The sequence below is a fragment of the Halichoeres trimaculatus genome, unplaced genomic scaffold (assembly GCF_033239565.1).
Source record: "Halichoeres trimaculatus isolate MK-OKI-2021-1 unplaced genomic scaffold, fHalTri1.1 fHalTri1_scaffold_5, whole genome shotgun sequence".
NCBI lineage: Eukaryota > Metazoa > Chordata > Actinopteri > Labriformes > Labridae > Halichoeres > Halichoeres trimaculatus.
The window spans coordinates 3067234-3092037 of NW_027437183.1; the positions used below are offsets into that span (position 1 = coordinate 3067234).

Sequence of the window (24804 nt, forward strand, 5' to 3'; positions counted from 1 at the left end):
GTGTAGTTCAAATAAAACCTCCTGTTGCTGAAATAATGCGCTGTCACTTTAAGAACATCACCCATCACAGTTTCCTGTCTCTAACAGGTCGTTATGGAGGGATATCAAGTTTCTTTGACTATGATTGGCAGAGTTGGGTATATAACTACAAGTAACGAACGTTACAAGTAGTTAAATTACTTTTGATAGGAACGAGTAGTGTAACGGCACTACTCCTCCTAGATTAGTAGTTAAACTAGAGTTACAAATGAAACGCCACGATCCTTACTTTTACAATGACTGCAAACAGAGCAACCAAAATATTACTATTTAAGCTGAGTTCTTTTATCACCACCAGTCGATTGAACGGTGGCCATACAAGCAACTACTCGCTATCTCTTCTGGGTCAGGGCTGATGGAACCGTCACAGTAAAATCAGTTGCTTTATATAAATCTGTGCCCCACAGACAATATGTGCTCCCTCCTGCTGTAAATGCCCCTTTTAAAGGATAAGTTCGGTTTATACCGCTTTTACATTATTTATAGAATGAAGTAGAACAGAATACTCACCCAGAAGGTTTTCCTGATCCAAGCAGTGCTTCGGGAGATATTTAGATCCAAAATCGTTCAGCGGACGTCCATATATTGGGATCCATCGGGGCAGAGACAGCGCCGCTCCTAAAACTGAATTAATCGTCCAAAAACTTGTGTTTTTCACCAATATTCCATCATGGTCCACTCCAAGTTAGTGCTCTCAGTTAGCGTGTTCAATACTTTTTTCTGTGTTATCGTACTTAATTCACCATAATCATCATTTATGGACCTAAACGTTGTGATTTCTTTTCCTGTGTGGATTATTTGAGTTAATACCAATGTCTGGGAAAAATTTGGTTTGAATTGCAGCTTTGAAAATAAATGTAATGATAAAAAAGTTGACGCGTTCAATACTTCTTTTCCCCACTGTAAAGATATAAGTGAGTCACATCAGCCCATAGCCATGGTTTTCCTAAATCTATAGAGGTGCTGCTGTTCACTTTGCAGAGAAAAAAGACATCACAGTGAGTAAAAATATAATAGAAGCAAAAAAACGCTCAGAAAGGGTTTGGGATGCTGAGGGTTAAGGAACTGTGTTTGAAGCACAAGAGTCTCTACTGTGAAATTAAAAAGAGAAATTAAAAAAAAAAGTGTTCAGCAAGAAAATGAACTAAGTCGACTGTTACTTTAAAAAGGAAACATTTAAAGAACTTCCTGAAACCAAAAAGTGGTTCAAAGTGTGACACATGTTAGGAAGAATCACAGACGCTCTTTCCTGATAAGAACACCAACACCTGGTTTACAGCCAAAAAAAGTCACACCCTGTTATCAGAGAGACATATCAGCTCAGAGGAGGAGGTCTGAAAACAAAGCAGAGCAAGAGTTTTCTCCATGTTAAGGCAAGAACGGACACATTCAGCAGCTTACCTGGGAAAAATCCCTGACGGTGTTTCCTGATAACACCAACCCCAAGCACCAGATTTCTCCATATAAAGGCGACTGATCCAGAGGAAGAGCACGACATTCAGCAGCTTACCTGACTCTGACACCAAACACCGAGCGTCTGCACACCTGTGAGTATTTCAGCTCCTTTTCTCTGCTTTTACTGTCACTTTTTGAGATTGTTAAAACTGGATTTTAATTTGTGATTTACCTCATTATTTTTGATGCAGGAGCTGAAAATGGCAAAGTACATCTCAGAGCTCCAAGTTTCTCTCAATCAGGATGAAGAGGCCGTGTTGAAAGAAAAAGGCTTCAGAAGAATTAAAGTGGACTTGAACCAAGGGAGCAGAGACAACCAAACCTTCATCTGGTTTAAAAGAGGCACCGAGAGGATCACTGACATTCAGCCGTCATACAGTCCAGAGAGGTCGGATTACCTGAGGTCTTTAGGCTACACCCTGATTGAGAAAAACCTCAACCCTGACAGCAGTGGGGACCCCATTTATCTGTGTTACTACGCAGGTCACTTCGTATCAGGCGGTTACATCGTGGAGCTGGATGTCACAGCTGACCCAGACGATGAGGACGACAAGATGAGCTCTGGCTGGGAGAGGATGGGCTATGAACTGAGCAGAAAACCCACAGGGCCGAAAGTTTACCTGTGGATGAGGAGAGAGATTGAGGCCTCTGTCTGTGGTGTCCCCACATTTCTTAACTCCAGAACGGGTGTGATTTCCTCTGAAAGTGGCTTCAACGGTGTGTATGAAATGACCAACAGAAGACCATTGCCTCCACCAGCTCGATATCCAGGGCCAGATTGGGAAGATTTTAATGTGGGGGGAGAAATGTTCAGTTTTGATGAAGACTACTCTAGATATGGAAGAGGATGTTGTACAACCTCGTCTGCAACTTCTCTTAGACTGAGTATCTCTGATGTGCCTGATTCTCCAATTTCACCAGATCTGAGCGTGCTCCCTGCAGAGGAGCACTGAGAGTCAAACCATGTTTAATCAGTGTGGTGATTTCCTCTTCTCTAAATCAGGTCATTCAAGAGTTTATCTGACAGAATGAGAAAATAAAAACTAATAAAGATCAGTAACATGAGCTTTAACTCTTTTTCTTTGTCTCACTTTTTAATAACAACCAAACTTCACTGAAATCTGAATAAGTTTGGTTTCACATTTTAAAGTTTTATCCCAGAGCCAAAACCTGCTCAACAAACAAGCATGAACAATGAGGTCAGTCGTGTGTTGTTCAAATAAAACCTCCTGTTACTGAAATAATGCGCTGTCACTTTAAAATATCACCCATCACAGTTTCCTGTCTCTAACAGGTCGTTATGGAGGGATAGTAAGTTTCTTTGACTATGATTGGTCAGGGGGCGGGGCTTAGAGATGAGCAGTGTTTGGAGTCTCTGATTCAGTTTGGGGTAAATGCAAAGCACAGTCAACCAAACACAAGACTATGGATAAAAACCACCTTCTAGGAATTAAAGTTTGCAGCAATAAGTCGCTTTTTTACTTTAAAAGAAAAACTCATGAATACAAGAGTGAGGGGATTGTTTCACACTGGATGTTGTATCATCGTGATGCTGCCGGTTTAAACCCCTGAAAGAATTAAAGTTTAATCTTAACCCCTTTCTTCCTGGATTCATTTACAGTTACATAAGAAAAAATGTTCTTTGTAAGTTTTTCTATCCTTACAGGTGCGAAATTGAGTGGATTTTGTAAATATAAGCAAATCACATACAAAAGTTATGAATAAGTAATATGACAAATATAGCTTTAAGAAGTCGTTCACCCTCTGATTAATATATTTGGAAATACTGCGTTTGATATGATCCTTGGTTTGTGTAAAAAATGAATCAAAAGGTGTTAGTAGGAACGTCCAAAATTCACAACAACAGACACCAAGGGGATAAAGTCTGTAATCTGGGTCTTTATCGGTCTATGATTCTAGATTTGAAAAACAGTACTTCATGATCCCAGGGCTGCTGACGGACCCAGAACACACTTTTTTTCAAATAACTGGCATTTAAAAACATTTGCCTATTTAAAACATAGACAGTATAAAACATGGACGTAGTCTCACCAATGTCACTCGTCTGTTTCTGAAATGGAAATTGAAGCAGATCAGCTAAAGCGGCCATGTTGGTAGTGGCAAGGGCTTCGCCTACAGCCATAGGACGCCTGTTGGTCATGTGACCCTCAGGTGTGCCCCTTATTAAGGGGGGCTTGTGATCTTAATATCATCTGTACGGCCAAGTTAGAAAAAAAATCCCCCCCCCCTACAGTGGGTGCCATTAGTAAAATTAGTGACTCAGACAGGAGACGTTTGTTGAACCAGGCTGTAAATAGGTTAATTTCTGCTTTGAAATTGTTTTTTTGGCTTGGTGTGTTTGTGACTTCCTGTACTTCCAGAGCCAGCCTCAAGCAAACACTCGAGAAACAGCAGATTTTAGCACTTGTCTCATATTTCCAGAAAGGAGATTGCCGCTTGGTTACATCTGGTTTTAGCCCTGGTTGTTCCCACCTCATAGAAGCAAAAACCAACCTAAAATTCCAACCAGCTTATTTTAGGTGGAGGAATCTGTAGATTCTCTAAAGATAGAACCACAACACTTTTTTACTGTGTTCCTTATGCCTCGGGGTACTTCAAAGTGTGTTGTTTGTATTCCCACCTCATTTAAAAAAATAAAAAATAAAAAAATCAGAAAATTAAAAAATTCAATTTTTGTTTCTTTTTTTGTAATAAACCACAGCTTTTAAAGGTCCCATATTCTGCTTCTTTCCTGCAGTTTAATATGGATCATTGATGTCCTCATGAAATGGTAGTAACATGTTTTGGTCCCAAAAAGCCAATAAATCAAGCACAGCAGCATTGTTTCCAGGCTCTCATAGCCCCTCTGTTCAGAACGCTCTGATTTAGTGGGCGTGGCCTTCATATGTAAATGAGCCACCGCTGATACCGCCCCGCTCTTCAGGGTCACTGAGAGCGACGCCACGAGCTCCGAGTGCACAATGTTTAGAAAACAGAGAAGCTTGTTTACCGTAACATTACAGGCTAAAACAACAGGCTAACTGCAGCTAAAGTTAGCATCCTGAAGCTAACACAGAGACAGGGGGGACACTGAGGAAAAGCTCTTCCATCTGCTCCACAGCACACAGCATTTAAAATACTCACATTTCCAGGGTCCCAGGTTTGTTGGAGGATGGTTGGTAATGCGCCTGGATTCAGGACCAGTCTATTGGCTAGCCCTCTGTTGGACTGTCCAAAGTTGGAAAAGCAGTCGGCCGTGAAGTGACTAGCGCACACATGCACAGTTTTACTGAGTGTAGCTGGAACATTTCCTTGATAAATGAACTCTAGACACTTAGTCTGTCTTCTTCTGAGATGGGAAGCTTGAGCATGGAACTATGTGGCTGTTTACAGCCAGAAACAGAGCAGTGATGGCTCTTCAACTTTGGCATTCCCCTTCCGAGGACAGGAGTGGGTGGGGAGGGGGTTTGGGGTATCTGCTGTGGTGGACCAATCAGGTCAGACTTGCTTCTGATTGGTCAAAAAAGGGAATTGCTGACGTCGGCAAATCCCCAAAATCCAAACAGCTTGTTTTAGGTCAGAATTTTACATTCACATGCTCTACTAAGTACAGGTTTGGTCATTAAATATCACATTTTGTGGGCTGGGAGGAAAGACAAAGACCCACAAATTTCACTAAGAGACTTAATAAAGTGATTTTTGCATAATATGGGACCTTTAATTTTTTTACACTACATAAAGACAGAAGTAAATACATCAGGCTACAGCCATGGTTGACCTAAATCTATAGAGGTGCTGGGTTTACTTTACAGAAAAAAAAGACATCACAGTGAGTAAAAATATAATAGAAGCAAAAAAACGCTCAGAAAGGGTTTGGGATGCTGAGGGTTAAGGAACTGTGGTTGAAGCACAAGAGTCTCTACTGTGAAATTAAAAAGAGAAATTTAAAAAAAAAGTGTTCAGCAAGAAAATGAACAAAGTCGACTGTTACTGTAAAAAGGACACATTTAAAGATCTTCCTGACACTGAAAAGTGGTTTCAGAGTGTGACACATGTTAGGAAGAATCACTGACGCTCTTTCCTGATAAGAACACCAACACCTGATTTACAGCCAAAAAAAGTCACGCCCTGTTATCAGAGAGACATATCAGCTCAGAGGAGGAGGTCTGAAAACAAAGCAGAGCAAAAGTTTCTCCATGTTAAGGCAAGAACGGACACATTCGGCAGCTTACCTGGGAAAAATCCCTGACGGTGTTTCCTGATAACAACAACCCCAAGCACCAGATTTCTCCATATAAAGGCGACTGATCCAGAGGAAGAGCACAACATTCAGCAGCTTACCTGACTCTGACACCAAACACTGAGTTTGCACATCTGTGAGTATTTCAGCTCCTTTTCTCTGCTTTTACTGTCATTCTTTGAGATTGTTGAGACTGGATTATATTTTGGAGTTTTCCTAGACACACTGGTGAAATCTACTAACTACTCATTTTGTTTGATGCAGGATCTGAAAATGGCAAAGTACATCTCAGAGCTCCAAGTTTCTCTCAATCCAGATGAAGAGGCCGTGTTGGAAGAAAAAGGCTTCAGCAAAATTAACGTGGACTTGAACCAAGGGAGCAGAGACAACAAAACCTTCATCTGGTTTAAAAGAGGCACAGAGGGGATCTCTGACATATACCTGTCATTCGGTCCAGCAGTGCATGACGTCCTGAGGTCTGAAGGTTACACCCAGATTGAGAAAAACCTCAACCCTGACAGCAGCAGGAACCCCATCAACCTGTGGTACTGCGGAGGGATTTCGGGTTTAGGCCGTTACATCGTGGAGCTGGATGTCACAGCTGGCCCAGATGAGGACCACAATATGAGCTCTGGCTGGGGAGGGATTGGCTATGAACTGATCAGAAACAGGCCGATGGTTTACCTGTGGATCAAGCGAGAGATCCAACCTGTTCCTCCTAAGTCAGGTTCAGCTCCTCTTAGACTGAATATCTCTGATGTGCCTGATTCTCCTTTATAACAGATCTGAGCGCGCTCACTGCAGAGGAGCACTGAGAGTTAAACCATGTTTAATCAGTGTGGTGATTTCCTCTCCTCTAAATGAGGTCATTCAGGAGTAAATCTGACAGAATGAAAAAATAAAAATGAATGAAGATCAGTAACATGCGCTTTGACTCTTTTTCTTTGTCTCACTTTTTAATAACAACCAAACTTCACTGAAATCTGAATAAGTTTGGTTTCACATTTTAAAGTTTTATCCCAGAGCCAAAACCTGCTCAACAAACAAGCATGAACAATGAGGTCAGTCGTGTGTTGTTCAAAGAAAACCTCCTGTTACTGAAATAATGCGCTGTCACTTTAAGAACATCAACCATCACAGTTTCCTGTCTCTAACAGGTCGTTATGGAGGGATATCAAGTTTCTTTGACTATGATTGGTCAGGGGGCGGGGCTTAGAGATGAGCAGTGTTTGGAGTCTCTGATTCAGTTTGGGGTAAATGCAAAGCACAGTCAACCAAACACAAGATTATGGATTAAAATCATGTTCTAGGAATTAAAGGTTGCAGCAATAAGTCGTTTTTTTACTTTAAAAGAAAAACTCATGATAACAAGAGTGAGGGGATCGTTTCACACTGGATGTTGTATCATCGTGATGCTGCCGATTTAAACTCCTGAAAGAATAAAACATTTATCTTAACCCCTTTCTTCCTGGATTCATTTACAGTTACATAAGAAAAAAATGTTTTTTGTAAGTTTTTCATTCTTACAGGTGTTAAATTGAGTGGATATTGTAAATATAAGCAAATCACATACAAAAGTTATGAATAAGTAATATGACAGATAAAGCTTTAAGAAGAAGTTCACCCTCTGATTAATATATTCGGAAATACTGTGTTTGATATGATCCTTGGTTTGTGTAAAAAATGAATCAAAAGGCGTTAGTAGGAATGTCCAAAATTCACAACAACAGACACCAAGGGGATAAAGTCTGTAATCTGGGTCTTTATCGGTCTATGATTCTGGATTTGAAAAACAGTACTTCATGATCCCAGGCCTGCTGACGGACCCAGAACACACTTTTTTTCAAATAACTGGCATTTAAAAACATTTGCCTTTTCAAAACATAGACTGTATAAAACATGGACGTAGTGTCACCAATGTCACTCGTCTGTTTTTGAAAGGGAAATTGAAGCAGATCGGCTATAGCGGCCATATTGGTAGTGGCAAGGGCTTCACCTACAGCCATAGGACGCCTGTTGGTCATGTGACCCTTAGGTGGGCCTCTTATTAAGGGGGGCTTGCGATCTTAATATCATCTGTACGATCAAGTTAGAAACCCCCCCCCCCCTACAGTAGGTGCCAGTAGTAAAATTAGCGACTCAGACAGGAGACGTTTGTTGAACCAGGCTGTAAATAGGTTAATTTCTGCTTTGAAAACGTTTTTTTTTAGGTTTGGTGTGTATGTGACTTCCGGTACTTCCAGAGCCAGCCTCAAGTGGACACTCGAGAAACAGCAGATTTTAGCACTTGTCTCATATTTCCAGACCAGGGGTTGCCGCTTGGTTACATCTGGTTTTAGCCCTGGTTGTTCCCACCTCATAGAAGCAAAAACCAACCTAAAATTCCAACCAGCTTATTTTAGGTGGAGGAATCTGTAGATTCTCTGAAGAGAGAACCACAACACTTTTTTACTGTGTTCCTTATGCCTCAGGGTACTTCAAAGTGTATTGTTTGTACTCCCACCTACAGCTTTTAAAGGTCCCATATTCTGCTCCTTTTCTGCAGTTTAATCTGGATCACTGATGTCTTCATGAAATGGTAGTCACATGTTTTGGTCCCAAAAAGCCAATAAATCAAGCACAGCAGCATTGTTTCCAGGCTCTCATAGCCCCTCTGTTCAGAACGCTCTGATTTAGTGGGCGTGGCCTTCATATGTAAATGAGCCACCGCTGATACCGCCCCACTCTTCCACATCACTGAGAGCAGCGCCACGAGCTCTGAGTGCACAATGTTTAGAAAACAGCGAAACTCGCTTACCATAACATTATAGGCTAAAACAACAGGCTAACCGCAGCTGAAGTTAGCATCCTGAAGCTAACACAGAGACAGGGGGGACACTGAGGAAAAGCTCTTCCATCTGCTCCACAGCACACAGCATTTAAAATACTCACATTTCCAGGGTCCCAGGTTTGTTGGAGGACGGTTGGTAATGCGCCTGGATTCAGGACCAGTCTATTGGCTAGCCCTCTGTTGGACTGTCCAAAGTTGGAAAAGCAATTGGCCGTGAAGTGACTAGCACACACATGCACAGTTTTACTGAGTGTAGCTGGAACATTTCCTTGATAAATGAACTCTAGACACTTAGTCTGTCTTCTTCTGAGATGGGAAGCTTGAGCATGGAACTATGTGGCTGTTTACAGCCAGAAACAGAGCAGTGATGGCTCTTCAACTTTGGCATTCCCCTTCCGGGGACAGGAGTGGGTGGGGAGGGGGTTTGGGGTATCTGCTGTGGTGGACCAATCAGGTCAGACTTGCTTCTGATTGGTCAAAAAAGGGAATTGCTGACGTCGGCAAATCCCCAAAATCCAAACAGCTTGTTTTAGGTCAGAATTTTACATTCACATGCTCTACTAAGTACAGGTTTGGTCATTAAATATCACATTTTGTGAGCTGGGAGGAAAGACAAAGACCCACAAATTTCAGTAAAAGACTTAATAAAGTGATTTTTGCATAATATGGGACCTTTGATTTTTTTACACTACATAAAGACAGAAGTAAATACATCAGGCTACAGCCATGGTTTTCCTGAATCTATAGAGGTGCTGGGTTTACTTTACAGAAAAAAAAGACATCACAGTGAGTAAAAATATAATAGAAGCAAAAAAACGCTAAGAAAGTGTTTGGGATGCTGAGGGTTAAGGAACTGTGTTTGAAGCACAAGAGTCTCTACTGTGAAATTAAAAAGAGAAATTTTAAAAAAAAGTGTTTAGCAAGAAAATGAACAAAGTCGACTGTTACTGTAAAAAGGAAACCTTTAAAGAGCTTCCTGAAACCAAAAAGTGGTTCAGAGTGTGACACATGTTAGGAAGAATCACTGACGCTCTTTCCTGATAAGAACACAGACACCTGATTTACAGCCAAAAAAAGTCACGCCCTGTTATCAGAGTGACATATCAGCTCAGAGGAGGAGGGCTGAAAACAAAGCCGAGCAAAAGTTTTCTCCATGTTAAGGCAAGAACGGACACATTGAGCAGCTTACCTGGGAAAAATCCCTGCTGTGTTTCCTGATAACAACAACCCCAAACACCACCTTTCTCCATATAAAGGCGACTGATCCAGAGGAAGAGCACGACATTCAGCAGCTTACCTGACTCTGATACAGCGTCTGCACACCTGTGAGTATTTCAGCTCCTTTCCTTTGCCTTTATCGTCACTCTTTGAGATTGTTAAAACTGGATTATAATTTGAAGTTTTCCTAAACACACTGGTTAAATCTAGTAACTACTCATTTTGTTTGATGCAGGATCTGAAAATGGCAAAGTACATCTCAGAGCTCCAAGTTTCTCTCAATCCAGATGAAGAGGCCGTGTTGAAAGAGAAAGGCTTCAGAAGAATTAAAGTGGACTTGAACCAAGGGAGCAGAGACAACCAAACCTTCATCTGGTTTAAAAGAGGCACTGAGAGGATCACTGACATTCAGCCGTCATACAGTCCAGAGAGGTCGGATTACCTGAGGTCTTTGGGCTACGCCCTGATTGAGAAAAACCTCAACCCTGACAGCAGCGGGGACCCCATTTATCTGTGTTACTACGCAGGTCACTTCGTATCAGGCGGTTACATCGTGGAGCTGGATGTCACAGCTGACCCAGACGATGAGGACGACAAGATGAGCTCTGGCTGGGAGAGGATGGGCAGTGAACTGAGCAGAAAGCCCACAGGGCCGAAAGTTTACCTGTGGATGAGGAGAGAGATTGAGGCCTCTGTCTGTGGTGTCCCCACATTTCTTAACTCCAGAACGGGTGTGATTTCCTCTGAAAGTGGCTTCAACGGTGTGTATGAAATGACCAACAGAAGACCATTGCCTCCACCAGCTCGATATCCAGGGCCAGATTGGGAAGATTTCAATGTGGGGGGAGAAATGTTCAGTTTTGATGAAGACTACTCTAGATATGGAAGAGGATGTTGTACAACCTCGTCTGCAACTTCTCTTAGACTGAGTATCTCTGATGTGCCTGATTCTCCAATTTCACCAGATCTGAGCGCGCTCCCTGCAGAGAAGCACTGAGAGTTAAACCATGTTTAATCAGTGTGGTGATTTCCTCTTCTCTAAATCAGGTCATTCAAGAGTTTATCTGACAGAATGAGAAAATAAAAACTAATGAAGATCAGTAACATGAGCTTTAACTCTTTTTCTTTGTCTCACTTTTTAATAACAACCAAACTTCACTGAAATCTGAATAAGTTTGGTTTCACATTTTAAAGTTTTATCCCAGAGCAAAAACCTGCTCAACAAACAAGCATGAACAATGAGGTCAGTCGTGTGTTGTTCAAATAAAACCTCCTGTTACTGAAATAATGCGCTGTCACTTTAAGAACATCACCCATCACAGTGTCCTGTCTCTAACAGGTCCTTATGGAGGGATATCAAGTTTCTTTGACTATGATTGGTCAGGGGGCGGGGCTTAGAGATGAGCAGTGTTTGGAGTCTCTGATTCAGTTTGGGGTAAATGCAAAGCACAGTCAACCAAACCCAAGATTATGGATTAAAATCACGTTCTAGGAATTAAAGGTTGCAGCAATAAGTTGCTTTTTTAAGTTAAAAGAAAAACTCATGATAACAAGAGTGAGGGGATCGTTTCACACTGGATGTTGTATCATCGTGATGCTGCCGGTTTAAACCCCTGAAAGAATTAAAGTTTAATCTTAACCCCTTTCTGTCTGGATTCAACTTTTTGTAAGTTTTCTCTCAGAATCTTAATAGAGGATCATGAAGTACTGTTTTCAAATCCAGAATCATAGACTGATTAAGTCCCAGATTACACACTTTATCCCCTTGATGTCTGTTGTTGTGAATTTGGGACATTTGCCTATTCAAAAGCTGTAAAAGTGTCATTATCGTCAGATTCTCAAGTTTCCCACGGTCCCTGAATGTATCACATGTGAGGCGTGATAGCGGGAAACAACGATTTTTTGTGTCTGCGAGACTGCTGTCAACGTTTTTTCTCAAAATTCTTTAAAAATCTGCAGAAATTAAACTTTTTGCTCTAGCTTAATTCTGTAAAAAACAAATAATTCTACATTTTATCTTGCTTTAAACAAGCTCTGAATGATCGATATATGTCTCGTATTTAAATCTATAAAATTCTTTGAAAATTGCCTTCCATCTTCCTGGTGTCATGTTTCAGCTTGGGGCTGCTCTGAACCAATCAGCAACAGTTTGTGTGTTCAGAGTTTGTAAAAATGAAAATACTTCACTCTTCTTTGATCAAGAGACTCAAATAAAGTGTTTTCATTGTTTTAGAGTAAATATTAGGAAGAATCACAGACGCTCTGTCCAGATAAAGAACACCAACACCTGATTTACAGCCAAAAAAAGTCACGCCCTGTTATCAGAAAGACATATGAGCTTCTTTGGAAACCACAGCTCAGAGGAGGAGGTCTGAAAACAAAGCAGAGCAAAGTTTTCTCCATGTAAAGGCAAGAACCAACACATTCAGCAGCTTACCTGGGAAAACCTGTTACCTGTTTCCTGATAACAACAACCCCAAGCACCACCTTTCTCCATATAAAGGCGACTGATCCAGAGGAAGAGCACGACATTCAGCAGCTTACCTGACTCTGATACAGCGTCTGCACACCTGTGAGTATTACGGCTCCTGTTCTCTGCCTTTATCGTCACTCTTTGAGATCGTTAAAACTGGATTATAATTTGGAGGGTTTTTTTGCAGGATCTGAAAATGGCAAAGTACATCTCAGAGCTCCAAGTTTCTCTCAATCCAGATGAAGAGGCCGTGTTGGAAGAAAAAGGCTTCAGCAAAATTAACGTGGACTTGAACCAAGGGAGCAGAGACAACAAAACCTTCATCTGGTTTAAAAGAGGCACAGAGGGGATCTGTCACATTCAGCTGTCATACAGTCTAGAGAGGTCGGATTACCTGAAGTCTTCAGGCTACACCCTGATTGAGAAAAACCTCAACCCTGACAGCAGCGGGGACCCCATTTATCTGTGTTACTACAAAGGTCACATGGTATCAGGCGATTACATTGTGGAGCTGGATGTCACAGCTGACCCAGACGATGAGGCTAAAAAGAGGAGCTCTGGCTGGGAGAGGATGGGCTATGAACTGAGCAGAAAGCCCACAGGGCCGAAAGTTTACCTGTGGATGAGGAGAGAGATTGAGGCCTCTGATGACTGTGTAGAGGGCGACAGTTTCGGGTCCGGGTCGAGACCTGAATGTCTTGGGGGGGGTTCAGCTAATGTTAGACTGAGTATCTCTTATGATGTGCCTGATTCTCCATTTTAACAGATCTGAGCGCGCTCACTGCAGAGGAGCACTGAGAGTTAAACCATGTTTAATCAGTGTGGTGATTTCCTCTTCTCTAAATCAGGTCATTCAAGAGTTTATCTGACACAGTGAGAAAATAAAAATGAATAAAGATCAGTAACATGAGCTTTGACTCTTTTTGTTTGTCTCACTTTTTAATAACAGCCAAACTTCACTGACGGAGTTTATCCCTGAGGGGGAATTAGGAGGAGTCACAGCAGCAATCAAGAAAACCAAAGTAAGAAAGTGTATAGAAAGTGTAAAAAGCTCCATAAGAAAATAGATGCTGACAGCTTGTCCATCATTGTCCAGTCAGCCAGCCTCCACCTCCACAGGGTCCAGGACTGAGCTTCTTCAGCAGTCTGTTCAGTCTCTGTCTCCTGGATCCTGTCTGCTCACAGCAGGTGAAGCTCTTCAAATGTAGCGTTGGTGTCTGGTGTTAGCTCTGTTAGCCATGTCTGTGATTAGCATGATGCTACTCTGCCTTCTGGTATTCCCTCTGTTGCTGGGTTAGCACAGCTAGCTCGTCCATCTTATTGGAGATAGATCTTACGTTCCCAATAACGATGGATGGAAGGACAGGTCCATGTCGTCACTTCTTAGCTCACACCTGAGAACCAGCACATCGTCCTCACCTCCTTCTCCTCACCTTGTGAGGAAACATCTGGCCTTGCGCCAGTTAGCATTGACATGCTAACAGCTGATTTCACATGTAAACAATGCAGCCATGGTTATATGTAGGATCTCCAGACAAACACAGGAGCAAAACTAGTAAAACTATCACTGAAGACAAAACCAGTTTGGTGTCTACGACCAACAAACGAGCCATACAAAGTGATGATCCACTACAAATACAAAGATGTGATATTTGTTTTTTGGAGAATGTATGAATTTAATTTCAAGAAAAAACACACCACATGATTTAAAATGACAACAAGCTGCTTTATTTATCGTAACTCAGCTTTAAATCAGCGACAAAGTCAATGAAAACTCAACAATACAGCTGATAAAGTGTTTACAGTCATAGTCAGTCTAATGTCAGTCACAAAATAAAACCACATCAACCAATCAGCAGCTGGAAGTCCTTCAGTCTCTCAAAGAAACACCTTCAAAATAAAAGCCTCCACAGAGACCAGAAAATGTTTTTCCTGGTGTTTCTGTAGACTCTGCTCGTCTGTGGAGGCTCACACTGACAGACGCAGAGTTCGTTTCTTCTTCTAAGGATGTTTTTGGCACATGTGAGGTACAAAGCTCCAGAAAGGCCTCTCATGGGTGAGAGGTTCATCATCGCTCCTTTTCATCTCAGGCTCTCTGGGTGATTAATGAAGGCTCCAAATAGACTTCATTAGCCTGCTCCTGTTCTCCCTTTCCTGCTTCCTCCGTCACTGACGGAGCTCAGACAGCAGCAGAGCTCCTACTTTAATACTCTACCTTATAAATAACATGAGATCAGCACGAGATCAGCACAAGATCTTCACACTGGTTGGTTCTGCGTTAGACAGTGTCTAGGCTAAATTATAAACTAAGATATTACACAAGAAAAAGTGTGAAAAAAGTGAAATGTTGACGATTTAAACCCTTGGTGAAACCCTGGTGCTAATGTGTGATCAGCTACATCAACTGATTTAAAAGAAAATGAAAGAAAATGTGACTAAAACCCAAAATTTTTTTGACATTTTTAAAGAGAGGGTATTCTGTGCTGGATGTTCAGACTGAGCATGTGCAGATTTTCAAACCTCTACGTTTACAGATGTTGAAGAAATCCCTCAATCTGTCTGTAAAGTGATCAAAACACTGGCTACGTTAACATGCAGTCAATATTCAGGTTTCTGGAACGTTCTGAATAACCCATTTACAGGCGTGAGCAAACAGACGCACAGACAAAATCTCGATGCACTGAACTGGCGTCATCTCTGCTTCGTCTTCCTGTATCCATAGCAACAACAACAACAACAGCAACTGCAGCAGAACGGCAGACTTCCTGTACTCAAAAGACCAAGATTCCTTGCGAACAGAGCATGTGTAGACACAGATTAATGTTCCTTTGGATGGAAATATCCTGATAGGCGTGTACATGACCATATATCAAAGGTCCCATGTCCTGCTCCTTTTCTGCAGTTTAATCTGGATCATTGATGTCTTCATGAAATGGTAGTAACATGTTTTGGTCCAAAAAGCCAATAAATCAAGCACAGCAGCATTGTTTCCAGGCTCTCATAGCCCCTCTGTTCAGAACGCTCTGATTTAGTGGGCGTGGCCTTCATATGTAAATGAGCCACCGCTGATACCGCCCCGCTCTTCAGCCTCACTTAGAGCGGCGCCGCGAGCTCTGAGTGCACAATGTTTAGAAAACAGCGAAGCTCGTTTACTGTAACATTACAGGCTAAAACAACAGGCTAACCGCAGCTACAGTTAGCATCCTGAAGCTAACACAGAGACAGGGGGGACACTGAGGAAAAGCTCTTCCATCTGCTCCACAGCATTTAAAATACTCACATTTCCAGGGTCCCAGGTTTGTTGGAGGATGGTTGGTAATGCGCCTGGATTCAAGACCAGTCTATTGGCTAGCCCTCTGTTGTACTGTCCAAAGTTGGAAAAGCAGTCAGCCGTGAAGTGACGAGCACACACATGCACAGTTTTACTGAGTGTAGCTGGAACATTTCCTGATAAATGAACTCTAGACACTTAGTCTGTCTTCTTCAGAGATGGGAAGCTTGTGCATGGAACTATGAGGCTGTTTACAGCCAAAAACAGAGCAGTGATGGCTCTTCAACTTTGGCATTCTCCTCCCCATGGAGAGGAGTGGGTGGGGAAAAGGTTCGGGGGTATCTGCTCTGCTGGACCAATCAGGTCAGACTTGCTCCTGATTGGTCAAAAAAGGGAATCACTGACATCGGCAAATCCCCAAAATCCAAACAGCTCGTTTTATGTCAGGATTTTACATTCACAAGCTCTACTAAGTACAGGTTTTGTCATTAAATATCCCATTGTGTGGCCCACAAATTTCACTAAAAGACTTAATAAAGTGATTTTGCATAATGTGGGACCTTAAAGGCTAGAAAAGGAGGAAGCCACTTTTGGGTTTTTAAAAGCTGGAATATGAGCTTGGTCTAATGTTTACAGTGAACGTCACTTTCAGCTGAATCTGTCCCAACTGAGCTAATCGTCCTTCCTTCTTGGCCCTCGGTTCAACCACAGATCAGTGTCCTGCTTGATTCCAGTCAACTTGTGCCACAAACTCTGCCAGAAATCTGGGTGTCCTGATTGATGACCAGCTGACTTTTAGGGCTCATGTAGCTACGATTGCTCGACCTTGTGGATCTGCCCTCAATAACATCAGGAGAATCAGACCCTACCTGACACAACAGGCCACACAGCTTCTGGTACAGGCCCTTGTGATATCACGCAACGTCTACTGCAGATTCCCCAGAATTCAGCAACATTTCTGGTCTTTAACCAGCCCAAAACAGCACATGTCACCCAGCTGTTAATCTCTCTTCACTGGCTTCCAGTGGCAGCTCCAATCAGATTCAAAGCTCTTCTTCTGGCTTACAAACATTGACAAGAACAGTTCCTGCCTACCTGGGGTCCCTCATCCAGGTCTACACGCCTTCTGGTCCTCTATGCTCTGCTTGCTCCAGCCCAGCGCGGCTCCAAATCACTAGCCAGACTCTTCTCCTCTGTTGTTCCCAAATGGTGAATGAATTCCCTAACTCTATATGATCCACAGAGTCCCTTTCTACTTTAAGAGACGTCTGAAGACTCATCTGTTCAGGGAAGGTTGAAGTATATTGTTGCCGCAATTAATTGTGGTTTGTTGGCAGACAGAGGCTGAAATAAGACTTTACTGAAACACCAGAGAAAGAAGAACAGAGATTTTTTTAAAGCTTTAAAGAAAGATACTCCAGAGGTGCCCAAAAAAAGCAGAATACCCCCTCTTTAAACATCACATGTACCACACACTGTTAATATTTTCAGTCTGGTTTCAAAGGGTCCAAACATTAAAGATGACTGTGAAGTAAAAGTGAATTGTCTTTCTGATGGTCTGCTTTGCTTTTGTAGTGTTTTTCAACAGAAACAAGCTAACGCTAACGTCTGTATGTTATCTGAAGCCTGGCTCACACCAAAAGTCTTCCCAAATTTTCTTCACATTAGTTATCAGGGAGAAATCATCCTGATTACACTGAGGATGACAACAGCCAATCAGAGACAGCCGCTGATGAGGGACTGGACAAAAGACAACACATGTCTCCGTGTCTCTATAACCACTTCCTGATCCAGATGTGTCTAGTCTTCTTTTTCCTTTTCTCTTGTATCTTGTAGTGTGTGTGTGTGTGTGTGTGTGTGTGTGTGTGTGTGAAGATTCTCTTTAAGGATGTGATTCAACCTGATTTCAGAAAGTTTTCAGGTTTTTAAGATCCTGCAGAGTGAGCCAGGCTTTAAACGCGTCCTGAGGCTGACGCTTGGTCCGTCGCTCTGAACTATTCACTGAGCACGTGTCAAAAAGCCTTTGTTTACCTTTTCCACAGCAGCTGTTGATTCATTAGTGTTAAGATTAGAAAAACTAAATGACTCGACAACTTCTAAGACAAGAAGCCAAAACATTCAAAGCTCCCCCTAGTGGCTGGATGGGTCCAACTGTAAAATCCAACCAAAACACTTAAATCAAATGAATGTCCTCTTTCTTCTTTTTTCTCTAACTTCCTGTTGCTTTTTTCATCTGACTTTTCTCACTTAGTTAGACGAGCTGTTGGTTTTTAAACAGGAATGTGGAGGAGGAAAAAAACTAGAAGGAGAAGAAAGCTGGAGTAAAACCATGGAGGCTCCGGGAGAGGAGATACAAGCTAAATAAGATGAAGGAGCTAACAAGACTAGCCACACTGCAAAAAAACTGAAATCTTACCTGGTGTTTTTGTCTTATTTTAAGTAAAAATTGTCTTGTTAGAATATAATTGAACTTTATTTGTCATTGCAACAAGTAAAACCAAACTGCAAACAACGAAATTGCAAATTTTTATATACAAAAATTGTATATTAAATAATATTAAAATAATTAATTAATTAAATAATAATTTAATTAATTAGTAATTTATTTATAATTATTATTTTTAAAAATATTTTTATTTATCAAAATTATTCTTTTATTTTATATATTTTAATTAATAATAATTTAAATTATATTAAATTGTTATACTTGACATGAGCCACATTTAACTTTTCAGTCCAGGAAAATTCTTGTTAATTTTTTTAAAGACAAAATGAGGTCTGAATTTCTGTAACAAGTAAATAAAAACTGCTAATGGACTAGGAGAAACTTGCTTGGAAATTTTCTCGCAACAAGCATAATGTCTTAATACAAGTAACTTTCTTTTGTTCAATTGGCAGATTTTTTTTGAACTTGTAAAAGCAATTCAGACCTCATTTTGTCTTTAAATAAACTTGAAGTAAGACATTTTTCTGGACCGATCAGGTGAATGTGGCTCAGATTAAGTACAAAACGACATTTTCTACTGAAAATAAGACAAAAAACACTTGATAAGATTTCAGGTTTTTCCTGTTTCGGGGTTTCGATGGATTTGAGAAACGTAGTATGGTGTGTCCTTCAAAAAGGACACATGGGATTACACCAAGATCAGAGCTTTAGGGAATCCAAGAATATTCCATCTATTCTGCTTTTTAGGTATTTTATTATATTTAGTAATTTTTTAGGGATGGTTGAGTACCAGTATTAGGTATAAGGTATTGAGCCAATACCAGCCTTGTTTCAAGGTATCTGGTACACGTGAAGGCCGCCGATACGAGCAGCCGATACTCAAGGCACAAAAAAATGTTACATTAAGTCCTCCCCGCCACTGGTTGGCGCTACACTACTGGGGTTCGACATCACAGTAAATGTGCGTTAGGCCCTGTTCAGACTACATGAATGAACCAGGGAGAGTCAACAGTTAATCTGTTTTATTTTGGACTTAATGTCAGAGTGACTGTGATGTCTGGTCAAGATAATCTGAATTTAAATTTTTATGAATCAAAAGTATTAGTCGTATCGGTACTTGGTATTGATGAGTGCTCAAGAAGGAGTACTTTTACTGGTAACGGTCTGAAAAAAGGGGGTATCGAACACCCCTGGTATTCTTTAGGGGTGGGCCAAGTATCGATACCAGCAGCCGATTAAAAGCAAAATAATCTTTGAGTAAGTCCTCCTCGCCACTAGTTGGTGCTACACTGCTGCAGTTCGACACCACGGCAAATGTGCACCACACCAGGTCCTGTTCAGACAACATGAATGAACCAGGGAGAGTTAACAGTTAAAATGTTTTATTTTGCACTTCAGTTTATTTAAAAAATTACTAAAACTCTGCCAGTTTTTGGTTGTTTTTTCTTAAATTTTTGTGCACTTTTGTTGATTTATCAAAAACAAATTCTCAATTCAGAGATTTTTTTTAAAAATGTGTTTCATTTTGAACTTAACAGCAGAGTGACAGCGCTGTCCTTATTAGAAATAATCTGTCACTGTTAATTGAAATTTTATGTGTCAAAAGGACTAGTGGTATTGGTAGTCGCCATCCGTGAGGGCTCAAGGAGGAGTACTCACACTGGTATCAGTCTGAAAAAAGGGGGTATTAAACACCCATACTTATTCATACTCACTCTGATATATTCTTGGTTTATTGTGAATGAGGACCACTGTGAGATTCAGAGCTGGAGCAAAAAGCAGAGACTGCTGCAGACGTCTGAGAGCTCAATGAGATGACGTAGATCACAAACTTTGGCAGCTAGAATATATCCACAAAAATATTTAACAAGGAAAACCTCCTCAAAGGATCTGACATGATAGAAAAGAAGCTGTTAGAAAACACAACATGTGAGCTGCTGCTCTTCTCCCACTTTCACCTCTTCATCTTCAAACTCACGTGTACAAAAATATAACGACGGGCCGAAGAAGCAGATGAGCCAAACCTCGCGTTTCATTTACAGCTGTTTAAACTGAGCAGGAAGCACTGACGTCTGTTGGTCTCCTCTCTCCTCAGGTCTCCTCCTCACTTCCTAGGAGGTGGGAGGATGCCATGAGAGGAGACGAGGAAAGGAATGGAGGAGGCTGAGGACTGACCTCACAGTTTGTTCTCATGTCTCTAAAAACCAGGAGGTCTGAGGGGATCCTCTTCAGGACTCTGACTGGATGTGGGAGATCTTATCGATGGACTGGAGCAGCTGAGAGACCAGGTGGAGGGTCTCTGCTTCGCCCAGCAGCTGACTGCACGCACACACACAGATGGAGAGAGAAGTCAGAACACACACACACACACACACACATTCAGACTGTGACTGCTGGATGTGTTCACACAGATACTGACCGGATGGAGGAGTGGGCGTGGGTCGCCGTCTTGTTCAGGTACTCAGACGCCACCTGTGCGTTGTGTCTCATCGTCATGACGACCTCTGACTCTGCCGCCTTCAGACTGTCGTTCTCTGAGCGCAGAGACTCAGCCTCGGCCTGAAACAACCAGAGAGACGTGGTTATTTCTGCCCGTCTGTCTGAGAGGAGCTTCAATCCTCGAGTGTGTTTCACCTGCAGCTGCTGCAGCTCGGCCTTCAGTTTGGAAACACTGCTCTCTGCTTTCACTGCTCGCTTCTGCAACACACACACACACACACACACTGCATCAGCCCAGGCTTTAACACACACACACGCCTCTGTCTCTGTGAACGGTACCGTCATCAGATGCAGGTTCTGCTCCACAGAGTGAACCATGCTCTCCAGATCCTGAGCCTCCCGCTCCTCCCGTCGCCTCCTCTGGAGCAGCTCCTCCGACAGCTCCAGCACCCTGACAGAGAGGACAGCGGCACAGAGGCATGATGGGTAAACTCTCTGATGAGCACGGTCTGTGCTGTCGTGTGATTGGCTGCTTCTCACCTGCGGTCGTTGGCCTCAGATTTCTTCTGGAGCTCCTTGATGGTCCTCCTCAGGGACAGGTTCTCCTCCTTCAGCTGAGACACACAGAGAGGCTGGTTTAGGGTACTTCAGAGGACTGGCTTTAACACGACCCAGGACCAGTCCAGTCCTGGTCTGAGGGTATATTTTAGCTCTAGTGTAAGTTTAGTTTCTCTCCTGTTGTTTTGCAGAACGCGCTGTGCTGCCATCTGCTGGTCAACACTAGAAAATGATTTAAAACTCACCCTCGACTCTCAGCAGAAGAAGAAACAACAGAAAGAGAAAAACCAAATAAACCCATGAAATGTGACTGTTACCTGCTGTATCTGGCTCAGCCTCCCGCTCTTCCTCCTGCAGGAGGTCGCCGGCTCAGCAATGGAGGTCTCATCGTCTCCTTCGTAGTTCTCTCCTCCTCCTCCTCCTCCTTTCTGCTGGACGTCAGGTTTGGAGGAGAACCTGGTTCATTCATTACAGTTGATTAATTTATTTACTCTATCCAAGGTCTTTTTCCTGCAGCAGTATAGTTAAAGCAAATGTTTTCAAATGTGAAAAGTGCTTTAAAGAGGGGGTATTGAGCCTTTTTGAAAGACTTATTTTTGTCTCTCTGTAGTATCTTAACATCATTAACAGCCCAAATAAATCCTTTTTTTTTGTCCAGCTGGTGTTTAAGAAAACCCTTGTCTGAGACACTTTGATTTGCCGCTGTCTCTTTAAGATTTCCCCCTTCCCTCTGATTGGTCAGCCCTCTGGAGGCCTGTGAGGGGGCACAATTATGGGCCCATATACCACCACTCTAATGGATCTGCACACGCTCAGTATAAACATCAAGCATTCCTACTTAATATCCACAATTAAAATATGGGAAAGCAAAGTACCCCCTCTTTAAAGCAGGACACCCCCTCTTTAAAATCGTCAAAGGAAGCTGTTAGTCAAAGGACAAACTCCTAACCCCAGGCCCTGCAGCCATCACTCACCTTGTCTCCTCCTCATCGTCTTCCTCCTCCTCTGTGCAGAGTGAGGAGGTGCTGTCTATACCAGACTGGAAGCTCCGCCCCCATTCCTCCTCCTCATCCTGATTGGACAAAGAGACAGTTGACGATTTCTCACATGTGTGAGGATAAAAAGAGAAAAAAACATCACACACCAGTGTCTTTCACAGCGACATGATGGTTTGAAACTTGAGATTATTTATGGTCAAAGAAAAGCGTCTGAAAGGTGATGTCACCGTACCCGAGGGACCAGGGAGGGCTCTGAGAAGAAACAGCTCCTGACCTCGGGGTCGAAGGTCACGTTCCCCACGTCAAACAGCCTCTCGTAGCCTGTGGACTGAAGACAAAGAGAGTCAAAACAGAGTCTCTTCTTTTTTTTCTTCTGTGGTTTCAGACTCAGCAGGTTTAGCACCTTGCTCTGCGTCCGCTCGTTGTCCAGGTGTTGGTTCTGGTCCTCATCTGGATCCTGGTTCTTCCATCGAAGAAACTCTTTGAAGGAGAATGGGTTCAGCTCCTCTGTATCCACCTCCTCATCTGCTGAGAGAAGAGGAGCTGTTACCAGAGTTGAACAGCAGGGGGCGTCGTAATATCACAGGTCAGACAGCGCAAACAGAGGAGGTGCTTTAAACTCTGTGGTTGTTGCTCCGTGAGACGCCTGAAGGTCTGACGGTCACAGATTCTGTCTTTGTTCTGAGGCTCACCTGAAGATCTCCACCATGGAGCCTCTAACTTCCTCTCTGTTTCACATTTTTCTCTCTGGTCACTCAGCTGTGTTAAAACCTGAACCCGACTGATCAAAACCTCGTAATAAAGAGGATTAACTGTGATTAGATCACACACGACAAATCAACCACTGGAAGAAAGTCCAACACTTTAAAAAGTTCATGGTCTCACCTCTTCCTGTTGACTATAGAATAGAATAGAAAAGAACTTTATTGTCATTGTAACAAGTACAAGGAAATTGAAGTCACAGCAGCAATCAAGAAAACAATTAAGAAAGTGTATACAAAGTGTAAAAAGCTCCATAAGAAAATAGATGCTGACAGCTTGTCCATCATTGTCCAGTCAGCCAGCCTCCACCTCCACAGGGTCCAGGACTGAGCTTCTTCAGCAGTCTGTTCAGTCTCTGTCTCCTGGATCCTGTCTGCTCACAGCAGGTGAAGTTCTTCCAATGTGGCCTTGGTGTCTGATGTTAGCTCTGTTAGCCATGTCTGTAAATAGCATGATGCTACTCTGCCCTCTGGTATTCCCTCTGTTGCTGGGTTAGCACAGCTAGCTCGTCCATCGTATTGGAGATAGATCTTACGTTCCCAATAACGATGGATGGAAGGACAGGTCCATGTCGTCACTTCTTAACTCACACCTGAGAACCAGCACGTTGTCCTCACCTCCTTCTCCTCACCTTGTGGGGAAACATCCGGCCTTGCACCAGTTAGCATTGACATGCTACAGGCTGCTAACAGCTGATTTCACATGTAAACAATGCAGCCATGGTTACATGTAGGATCTCCAGACAAACACAGGAGCAAAACTAGTAAAAATATTACTGAAGACAAAACCAGTTAGTTGTCCATGACCAAAAACTGAGCCAAACAAAGTAATGATCCACTCCAAATACAAAGATTACGAAAAAAGAGACGAAAAAATTACAAGAAACAGACAAAGAAGAGAGAGCTGCAAACCTGAGATTGTTTGTTTGAGGCGATTTTATTTATTTGTATTATCCATTTAGTTATTTTGATGTGAGATTTGCTTAAAATGTTTTTAATTGATTTCTTGTTATTCAAGATAAAACAGAATTTCACTGGCACTTTTTTGCCTCAGATAATTAAAAAGAGAATTCTCTTTAATTTTTTTATAAAATAACAGAAAATATATTTTGTAGTTTTTATACATTAAAAAATAAGTGTGTGTGTGTGTGTGTGTGTGTGTGTGTGTGTGTGTGTGTGTGTGTGTGTGGTTTTTTTTTTTTTTTTTTTTTTTGCACTCACTTCATGGTTTGTGTTTTGCAGTTGTAGAAATAATGTAAATAATTTTTCTCAATCATATTTGTCTGCAAGCTCATCCTGTTAAAAAAAAAAAACATGAGAAAAATCGCATCGTTAAGCCAGTATCGGAAATCGTATCGAATCGTGGACAAAGAAAACTCATTTAATAACACAGCTGCAGATTCCGTTGGTGTTTCAGTGTAAAGTGTGACCCCGTTAACTGGAGACTGTCAGCCACCAATCACTGAGACGCTCAGCTGGAGGTCTCCATTTAACACGGTCACTCTTTACTTCAGAACACCAGTTGCTGTAAAGGGGTCTCCATACAGGTGAGACTATTTCAGATGTAGAGTCTTCACCTTCAAAGTGTCTTTAAAGTTTTTTGCATCATGAAATGTTAGCACCACCACACATAGGCCTTTTTCAGCCCCCCCTTAGTGAGACACCTCAGTCAGAAGTTTGGACATCACAGAGAGCTTCAGTCTGTTGTTTGATGGTGGTCAGACGGTAAACAGGGGGTAGTTTGATGGAGAAATGATGAAAAAATGAGAAAATAAAGAAATAAAAGAAGCTGCCTCTGTAAAAAGAGGGGCAGTGATTCTCAACAGCTCCAAAAACAACAGACCAAACAGAAAAACAACCAGAAAAACACTGAGGCTGAACCTGGACTGACCGTCTGTGATGATCAGAGTCTTCGCTGCACTCTTCTGTTTGGACATGACGTCACACAGGTACACGGGTATACAGGTTATCCTCGGTCATCAGTCAGTTATTGATCACGATCGATCATCGTGTCCTCTTTAGGGGGGTCCCGTTTCTGCTGCAGACCCGGAAGCCTTCCGTACAGCTACAAAAGCA

The 24804-nt window shown here is 42.1% G+C and overlaps 1 protein-coding gene across 1 annotated transcript; it reads right to left on the bottom strand.

The window, feature by feature from the left end:
• Positions 1–19484: 19484 nt before the first annotated feature.
• Positions 19485–24786, bottom strand: entr1 (endosome associated trafficking regulator 1). Its single transcript, XM_074671062.1, has 10 exons — positions 24620–24786; positions 22371–22492; positions 22200–22295; positions 21944–22041; positions 21287–21425; positions 20952–21025; positions 20751–20862; positions 20607–20669; positions 20392–20531; positions 19485–20291 (listed from the first exon to the last, which is right to left on the bottom strand). Exons 1-10 carry the CDS (start codon positions 24663–24665, stop codon positions 20201–20203), a joined length of 981 nt encoding a protein of 326 aa, XP_074527163.1. The 5' UTR covers positions 24666–24786; the 3' UTR covers positions 19485–20200.
• Between the last annotated feature and the right edge of the window lie 18 nt (positions 24787–24804).

Excerpts from the sequence above, each read along its gene's own strand:
- entr1 (XM_074671062.1), bottom strand. The coding sequence starts at position 24,665 with ATGTCCAAACAGAAGAGTGCAGCGAAGACTCTGATCATCACAGACG. Across the intron at positions 22,493-24,619 it reads GACTCTGATCATCACAGACG|ATGAGGAGGTGGATACAGAG; the intron begins GTCAGTCCAGGT and ends TTCTCTCAGCAG. Across the intron at positions 20,863-20,951 it reads TCTGAGGCCAACGACCGCAG|GGTGCTGGAGCTGTCGGAGG; the intron begins GTGAGAAGCAGC and ends CCTCTCTGTCAG.